Source organism: Lactuca serriola, chromosome 8 (assembly GCF_051521515.1).
Source record: "Lactuca serriola cultivar US96UC23 chromosome 8, Lser_US96UC23_V15, whole genome shotgun sequence".
NCBI classification, from domain to species: domain Eukaryota; kingdom Viridiplantae; phylum Streptophyta; class Magnoliopsida; order Asterales; family Asteraceae; genus Lactuca; species Lactuca serriola.
This window is the reverse complement of record NC_136415.1, coordinates 116959765-116969104: the sequence shown is the minus strand read 5'-3', so window position 1 is coordinate 116969104 and position 9340 is coordinate 116959765. Positions and strand designations below refer to the sequence as shown.

General features: G+C 35.1%; 2 protein-coding genes across 2 annotated transcripts; both read right to left on the bottom strand.

Moving 5' to 3' along the window:
* Nucleotides 1-2449: 2449 nt before the first annotated feature.
* On the bottom strand, nt 2450-3954 carry LOC145071037 (transcription termination factor MTERF8, chloroplastic-like). The gene has a single exon (XM_079017979.1). The coding sequence runs from the start codon at nt 3843-3845 to the stop codon at nt 2709-2711; it is 1137 nt and encodes a 378-aa protein (XP_078874105.1). The 5' UTR covers nt 3846-3954; the 3' UTR covers nt 2450-2708.
* Nucleotides 3955-7566: 3612 nt separating this feature from the next.
* Nucleotides 7567-9066, bottom strand: LOC145070717 (transcription termination factor MTERF15, mitochondrial-like). Its single transcript, XM_079017673.1, has one exon. The coding sequence runs from the start codon at nt 8899-8901 to the stop codon at nt 7774-7776; it is 1128 nt and encodes a 375-aa protein (XP_078873799.1). The 5' UTR covers nt 8902-9066; the 3' UTR covers nt 7567-7773.
* Between the last annotated feature and the right edge of the window lie 274 nt (nt 9067-9340).

Sequence of the window (9340 nt, the reverse complement as noted above, 5' to 3'; positions counted from 1 at the left end):
CTTATCAAATTTCTAATTTCTAGAGGCTGCCCAAAGATCGTTTCTTATCAAGATGTATCTCTGAAGGATGGTGATGCAAGAAAGATAGAATGTATTAGCAATTTTAAGTATCGAAAATGATTTTTTTTTAAATATTGATTATTATAAAATAATATATGTTTTTGCTTCAAAAAATACATGAGTACATCTTGTTAGTGATTTTTTAGGTTTTGTTTGTATCTTTTATTTGATTATAAAATTTACTGTATTTTTTACTTTATATATATATATATAAGGGCATAAATTTTTTGTTTTGTCATGGGTAGTAAAAACAATGGACCGGCCCTGCATGTCATCTTTAAAACCATTTGATATGTAGAAATGGTGTGCAAATATTATAATAAGACATCTTCAATTTGAATGAGATTTGTTTAAGGTTTGACTTGAATGCGAGTAAGCCATACAATCGGTTGGAATAAATGAGACTAATTAAGTTTTAAAATTGTTCAAAAATTAAAATTTAAGTTTAGTTATAAAAAAAATATCAATAAATTAAGGATTTTGTAAATAAAATATCATTTAAGTTACATCTCATGGTAAGCAGTTGTTTGGGTTAATATTATCAATTTATATTATCCAATCGGTAAAATGCCTTAAAAAGGTAACTAAGTTTCATATATTTTTAAAAAAGCATCGTTCACGTTTGGTTAGTATAAAAAATGCTAGTGAAGTAAAACCTTTGTACACATAATACCATCATAGTATACGTTTTGTTCAAGTCACACCTTATAGTAATTGGTTGCTTAGTTGGCATATTTAATGCTTAGTTGACATATATGATGGTTTCCATCGGTTGAGAATGTAGATCAGTCATCAAGAAGTAAAGCCTAGAGAGCACACTGACACTCATTGCCATGTTTGATCTGAGTACAATTGCAAAGTTATAGCTACTCCTAATGCGAAGAAAAAAAGAAAAAGGAGAACAATGTTTTGTGGTCACGTACCGTTTGCACAATGTTCTCTTCTGACTTTTAAACCTCAAGTGCCTCCACCACCATTCAATACGCTTGATTTTATTAGTTTTTTCTAGCTTGAGTTGAGCACGTAAGTCAAGCTTTTACTTACTTATTTGTAGATTATTTTCAAATCTCCATCTCCTCATCACATTTGTCAATCAAGCCTTTGTTAATGTTAGTCAACTAAATAGGGTCTGAGGCCCCACGTGAATCCTTAAATTTGAGGAGCATGTTTCGATGGTCTTGAATGTATTTCATTATTTCTGGAAGGGAAAAAAGAAGTACCCCACCTTATGATCAGAAAAAAAAAATGGTTCACTTAACAATTAGACTGTACTCATATTGAACATGGCTATAAATGTTAGTGTTCTTTGTAGGCCTTACTTCTAGATGAATGACTTAAGTATTGGAAATCCTTCATGAGAGTTATAGGCCTAATTTATTTCATTTTAAGGGGTTATATGTTTGAGTAACGTCCTAGATGTCAATTAATATGTCAATTAAGCATTAAACATGGATTTAAACGAAATATTTATTGTTGTTAGGCTGGAGGGTGTACTCATATTTCACACTTCACTTTATTTCGTCATACCTCATTTTCTCCTCACTCTTTAAAACCCTATAAATTGCCACCCCTCGCTTCCCAAAGGCATTATATTGTATAAATGATAAAAGCTAGAAAGAAAAGAAGGAAAAAAAAAAAGAGAACCACACGTGAAAGAAGATCCACATCTTGAAGCACTCCACACTCATCTTTCCTACATACGGTGAAAGTACCACCTCGCCTATTATTAATTTTGAATTTGGTCCTTTTAATTTAGTTTAAGTCTTTTATCCATTATTCATTTTGAATTTGGTTCATCCCAGATTGTAAAGACAAGGTTTTGCATTTCTTTGATAGGAAAATAAAGGTGAGTTAATTATTGTTAGTATTTGTTTCATTATTTAGGATTTATCTCCTAAATGTGAATAAATCCATAATCAATTAGGAGTAGTTTTATAACTATTATACATATTGTTAAGAGTTTTTTTTTCCCATTATTGAGATTGAAATGAATTAAGGAACATGGATTGTTCTTAATTTTGTTCTTGTTCTTCATAAAGTATGACCATACTTTCTTTAATCCTCTCGCCATCGTCTGGTATCGAAGACATGGGTGCAATGGTTGGAGGTGGAAGATTATGAGGAATTGTGAATCAAAGAAGCATCGGCTAATGTTACTTAAACACACCATTTGTTGCTTATCAATAATTGGTAAACCAAAATATTGTGTTTAATCACTAGCTAGGCCAAAGGAAAGTGGGGGAAACTGCTTTGAAGAAGAAGATAACATCAGATTGAGTGATTACTAAAAATTGATAATTAATTATTCTGTTATGTCCTCATTCATGTCATTGTCTCGACGTTTTTTTGGATAACCATGGATGGATTTGAACACACTTGGCTACAAGGATTTGACAAAACATACAAAACCCATAAGCTATCCATTACATCCATAAACGAATAAGGAGCATACCAAAACAAACAACATACATGCATCTACATTACAACAAAAAATGACCCAAAGTCACTTTGTGACAGGACCCTTTCATTTGCCAATACAACTTTAAGCAGGAGTTATAAAAAAAATCAGGTAAATGGTTGGACAAATAGATGTTAAAAGAATACAAAATAAAAATTTTAATTTTCTTTTTCCGAATACACATAGAATTTCATCTTCTATCCGCATGACTCAACTTTTCCAGATAGAATTTCAAAACACCTGGAGCTTCTTTCTCATATCTTTCTAATCTCTTGATGAATTTTTCCTCCGAACATTGCAACCACCAACCGAAACCACAACAATTTTTATCTTTCATCAGTCCATTGTCCAAACAATATTTGTAAACCAAACATCTTGGAATAATCCTCTTCTCCAAACTCATTGAAATGACACCAGGATTCTTTACAATAACAGTTGTCTCAAACCCCATCTTATTAACAAGATAATCCATCACTTTATCAATTTTCTCCTTGGATGCTTTCATACACCATGGATTAATCCTAAAGGCTAGTAAGATCTGGGTTTTAGACAAACCCCAATTCTCATATGTCTCCATCTTCTTCTCCCAAGTGGACTTGCTCATTGACCTAACTGCATGAACAGCTACCATAAAACTTGAGATCAAAGGATCAAACCCCATCTCCACAACATCATCCACAGCCTTTTTGAACTGGTCTGTAGTAACTAAAAAATCTCTAGGATAATAAGTTAATAGATTCAACATCTGCAATCTGGGCACACCAACATCGCACAGTATTTGCATGTTTGGAATCACATCTGCTTTGAAATTCGAATTCCAGATCAGGGCACACCTCCTGATTGCAATCAGTAATCTATCGTTGGACTGAAACAAATTTCTAAGGAAACTAACGGTAGGTTCTACATGATGCTTCAAGCTTCTACTTAGGAAGCTGGGTCTTGCAGTAAATAACTTAATAATATCAGAATCCGAAAGTCCTATAGAATTTAAAAACTCAAATTTGGGCAAAAGGTTTTTCTCGGGATGACATGCGAGGGCCAGGGGGAACTTTCCAACCATGTAAGAAATCTGCGTTTCTGTGAACCCCTGATCCTTGAAAAATGCTATCACGGAGTCTGCTCGATCTGGCGTTTTGAACTTCAAATATTTGGAAGCTGAAATCGCCTTGTCTGGAGGGAATCCGCATAAGTCTATGAGGTAAGAAACTGCGAATGAGTTATCTGATGCTGCTGCTGGTGACGAAGATGACAACCGAGGAAACAGTCTATGAAACGATGTTGTTTTGGACACACAAAATGTCAAGTTTCTGCCGATGAGATTGAACATTGTGAGTAGAAATCGTAATGGTGGAGGAATCACTGACCTGCTGATTTAGGGCACGGCATGTATGCGATTAAAGCTTAGGATTTTGGTTTTTCTCTTTAATCGGCTGAGAAAATTGCACGGATGGTCCCTGTGGTTAGGGGTTCCTTGCAAAGGCTTGGTATGTAGAAAGATTTTTTAACTCAAGACCGTCCCTAAAACTTTAATTTGTTACCCGTCCAATCCCTCTGTTAACTTCTCCGATTGTTTAGTTGTTAGCATCACCCACATCAGGGGCAATTTTGTCCTTTCATCTTTGGATGAGCTTAAATGTGAATTTCTTCATTGGTGATTTTGATTGGGGACGATCGGATGAAACAACGATAAGGGAAAAAGATGAACGAAGAAAGTAGCAATCGGGAGGATCCGGTGGTGACTGATCGACAACACAGGTCAAAAAATGGAAGCAACGGGTGGCTGTTGTCACCGACCGAGGTAGCGAGGGGTGGAGGCAGACTCCTCGTTGTTTCCCCCTTTTTTTCTGATCTGACAACAGGTAATGCGAAGGGAGGAAGAGTGGCAGTCGATCTCCGACGAGCTTCTTCTGGTTCACTAGTCATGTCGCCGACGGCAACTCGAAGGAGGGGAAAATCGGAGAGGGAAGTACCTTGCCTGAACGGAATGAAGAGGGAAAGGGGAGGGGTCCGGTGGAGTTTAGCAGATCGCAACTTCAGGGGTGCTGCTCCGATCGGGACGAACGGATGAAACAACGACGAGGGCAGAATATGAACGAAGAAAATAGCAATCGGGAGGATCTGGTGGTGACTGATCGACGACACCAGTCAAAAAATGGAAGCAGCAGGTAGCTGCTGTCGCCAACCGCGGTGGCGAGGGGTGGAGGCAGACTCCTCGTCGTTTCCCCCTTTTTTATGATCCAACAATAGATAATGTGAAGGGAGGAAGAGAGGCATTCGATTGCCGGCGAGCTTGTCCTGGTTCACTAGTCCTATCGCCAAAAGCAACTCGAAGGAGGGGAAATCGGAAAGGGAAGTACCTTTCTTGAACGGACTAAAGAGGGAAAAGGGAGGGGTCCGGTGGAGTTTAGCAGATCACGACTTATGGGGTGAAGAAATTTACATTTAAGCCCATCCAAAGATGAAAGGACAAAAATGCCCCTGATGTGGGGGATGCTAACAGCTAAACAAACGAAGAAGTTAATAGAGGGACTGAGCGGATAACAAATTAAAGTTTTAGGGACGGTCCTAGCTAAAAAAATCTTTCTAGGGACCAAGCGTGCAAGTAAACCCTAACCACAGGGGCCATCTGTGTAATTTTCTCTAATCGGTTTTCACTTGAAGAACCCAAAAACAAAACCCCTAATTTATTGACATTTACTTTTTAACTTTGCTCTCATGCCCATGGAGCAGCCTTATTGCATATGTGGCACTATATCCACGGCGTTACCACGGGAACACCGCCCCCAGTCATTATGTGGTGCTTCATTATGATTGTAAGGGACGATAACGCGTTTCGATTTTTTCAATTTATTTATTTTACCATTGACAAACAGTAATATTCTTTAAAAAAATATTTACCTATAAAATCATCACTTTTCTCTCTATTTCATATAAATTTAATCACCACTTTCTCTCTATTTCATATACTTTCAAAACAATACAAAAAAAATCGAAGATACTGATGACGATGATATGTTTGTCTCTATGATGTACGAGTATTGCACGAACGTGCTACTACAACCAAATTCAGCTCCTTTATTAACCAGGCGTGCGGTGTTAAACAGATATCGCGAAGAAGGGCACATACGTTTAGTTCGCGATTATTTTACGAATGATTGTGTCTACCAGCCACGTGATTTCAACAGAATGTTTCGTTTGCGGAAAAATGTTTTTGTTCATATAGTCAACGCATTGGAAAACAGGTATTGTTTCTTTCAAATATAGCTTTTACATTATTTAAATACATTGCTTTTTTCAAATATAGCTTTTACATATTAAATATGCGTTTAGGTATGAATTTTTCAAATGAGATATGATGTTAGAGGTAAACGATGATTCACAGGGTTGCAGAAATGTGTTGCTGCAATTAAGCTTATGGCAATGGGAGAGTCGCCTGGTTCGATTGACGATTATATGAGAATGTCTGAGAGAACTGCAAGAGAAAGTTTGTATAGATTGACAAGGGGTGTTGTCGAAACCTTCGATGACATTTATTTGCGCAAACCTAGGTTGAATCATATACAACAACTATATGCGTCGCGTTAAGACAGACATGGTTTTCCGGGTATGCTAAGAAGCATTGATTGCACACACTGGAACCAGAGAAATTGTCACGTGGCGTGGAAAGTCCAGTACGCAAGTGGTCAACATGGAACGTCTTCGTTGGTATTAGAAACTGTTGCGTCCCAAGATTTATGGATTTGACATGTTTTTTCGGGGTTGCGGGTACGAATAACGACGTGAAAATTATTATTATTATTATTATTATTATTATTATTATTATTATTATTATATGTAATCTCACATTTTGTATCTTGTGAAAATTGTCTAGTTGATTTATTTTATTTTATTTGTATTTTATGTTAGATAGCGTATTATGGAATATAAATTATAACTTGGATATTTCAAGGACTGAGTATAAAAACATTTTCCAAAATCGGTAATTTCAACTATGGACTAACATGAAACCATTTTTCGGATAATCCAAGAAAACTTATTTTGGGTTTTATGCAAAGTCTATAATTCGAAATTTTGTATTTAATGAAAAATACAATTATTATATAATAATAGACATTTTTACATATAACTACGGTTTAAATATAGAAAACTTGTATTGAAATTAAAAAATATAGAAAAAAAATTATGCATACTATTTTAAATGTCAACAATGGATGATACTGAAAAATGATATTCAATTCTTAACAAAAAAAAAATTGTCAAAATTAAAAAAAAAGAAAGTGAAAACTTAATATTGAAATTGAAAAAAGTAAGAACTTAATGTCTTTTGTGCCGCTTTTTATTTAATTTTGGCATGTAACCATGTTACATCAATACCACATAACCAAATAATGTTATGTCATCGTTTGGTTGACTAGTTAAGTATTCAACATTGCAAAAATTAGAAACTTAGTAACTAAATTGTAACAAAAAAACAACATAATTCAATTTTTTTTTGTGTGTGTGTGAAAAATTGAAAATATAATGTATTTTGTGCAATTTATCCTATTATTTAGTTAAAGTGTTGTTAAACTATAATATTAGTTTTGTGGTTTTGTAATGGGATCTAATGGTTTATACTTCAAAATGATTTACGACCCCTTTAATCTCAAAATTTGGATTAGACCTTAAAATCTCATAACCGTAACTCCTTATGAATTTAGTCCTTTCAGTCTCATTTAAAGCATATTTCTTTGCATCTATACTGTCCAACACTAACCTTAATGGTGTGTCTCTTGAAAACTTTTGATAGTATTTTCTTGTAACTTACTTTGTGATTTTTTAGAACACTTAACTAACAATCTACTTTTTGTTATTTTTTACGACACTTAACTATGATACGGATGATGAAATGCAAGGGGCTGAGATCGTATACCAGAGGGGTTGGGTGATTGAAGATAGAGATGACAACTTTTCCTATGAAAGATTCAACTATTCTGAAGGTTTTATAATCTTAGTCTGAACTAGCAATGCGATGCTACTTGGAACTCTTATATATATATATATGCCAATTTAGAATAGAAAAATACTATAAGTTATTCAATGGCCCAAAGGCGGAATTAGGAACCATTTGATACAAACTTATCCATTAAAAAGAAGAAGAGAATCAAAAGAATACATTCTATTCATTATCTATATTATCTAAATCATGCACATGGATAATGGTAGTATCCAACTACTGAAGCTTCTATATGTTATGTTGGAACATATTACCATCTTCAATTACAATGATCTAACTTTTCCTGATATAACTTCAAAACACCTGGAGCTTCTTTCTCATATCTTTCCAATCTCTTGATGAATATATTATCCGAACACTGCAACCACCAACTGAAACCACAAATTTTTTTATCCTTCAACAATCCATTGTCCAAACAATATTGGTAAACCATACTTCTTGGAATAATCCTTTTCTCCATACTCAATGAAAAGATTGCAAAGTTCTTTGAGACAATGGATGTCTCAAACCCCATCTTATTAACAAGAAACTCCATCACTTTATCAATTTTCTCCTCAGACATCATCATACACCATGGATTAATCCTAAAAGCTAGCAAGATCTGGGCTTTAGACCAACCCCATTTCTCATAAGTCTCCATCTTCTTTTCCCAAGTGGACTTGCTCATTGACCTAAGTGCATGAACTGCTAACACAAAAGTTATTTTCGAAGGATCAAAACTCATCTCCACTACTTCCTCCACTGCCTTTTTGAACTGGTCTGTAGGAGCTAAAAAATCTCTAGGCTGGTGAGTTAACAGATACAACATCTTTGATCCAGGTACACCAACATCAAGCAGTATTTGCATATTTGCAAACATATTTGCATGGAAATTCAAATCCAAGACCCAGGCACACCTCCTGATTGCAATAGCTGTTCTATTGTTGGATTGAAGCAAATCTCTAAGTATATTATATGTAGGTTCTATATGATTCTTCAAGCTTCTACCTAGTAAGTTGGGTCTTCCAGTAAATAACTTAAAAATATCAGAATGCGAAAGACCTATAGAGCCTAAGAACTCAAATTTCGGCAAAAGGTTTTTCTCGGGATGATAGTGGAGAGCCGTAGGGAACTTTCGAACCAAATTAGAGATTTGGGTTTCTGTGAACCCTTGATTCTTGAAAAATGCTATCACAGAGTCTGCTCTATCTGGGGTTTTGAACTTCAAGAATTTGGATGCTGAAATCGCCTTGTCGGGAGGGAATCCGCATGAGTCAATCAGGTAAGAAACTGTGAATGAGTTATCTGATGCAGCTGTTGACGAACATAATGAGCGAGGAAACAGTATATGAACCGGCGTTGCTTTGAACGCAGAAAAGGATAAGTTTCTGCTGATGAGATTGAACATTGCGAGTAGAAATCGTGACGATGGAGGAATCACTGACCTGTGGATTTAGGTTACTTGTATGCGATTAAAGCTTGTGGAGATTGTTCTTCCCTCTGATCGGTTTCCAGTTGAAGAACCCTAATTTATTGTTTGGCTTATTTATTTTTGAGAGGCTATGTAAAATGTAAAAGATGATTTTTGAATTTTTGATACAAGAAGAAAAACTGACTTTCGAAAAAAAAAAAAAAAATTGCCTTTAGAAAAAAAAACATCCTCTCTCAAAGCAAATTTTTTTTTTTGAAACGACAATCTAACCTGCTCTTAAACTACACCTTAAATCTACTTATGTTTACGATGAGACTTGAATCCAAACCTAACAATGGAAGGGGTTTGACCATGATCTACTCGAAACTAGTGCAAAATTAATGTTTGGATTATTATTTGTTTACTCGTTAATGAC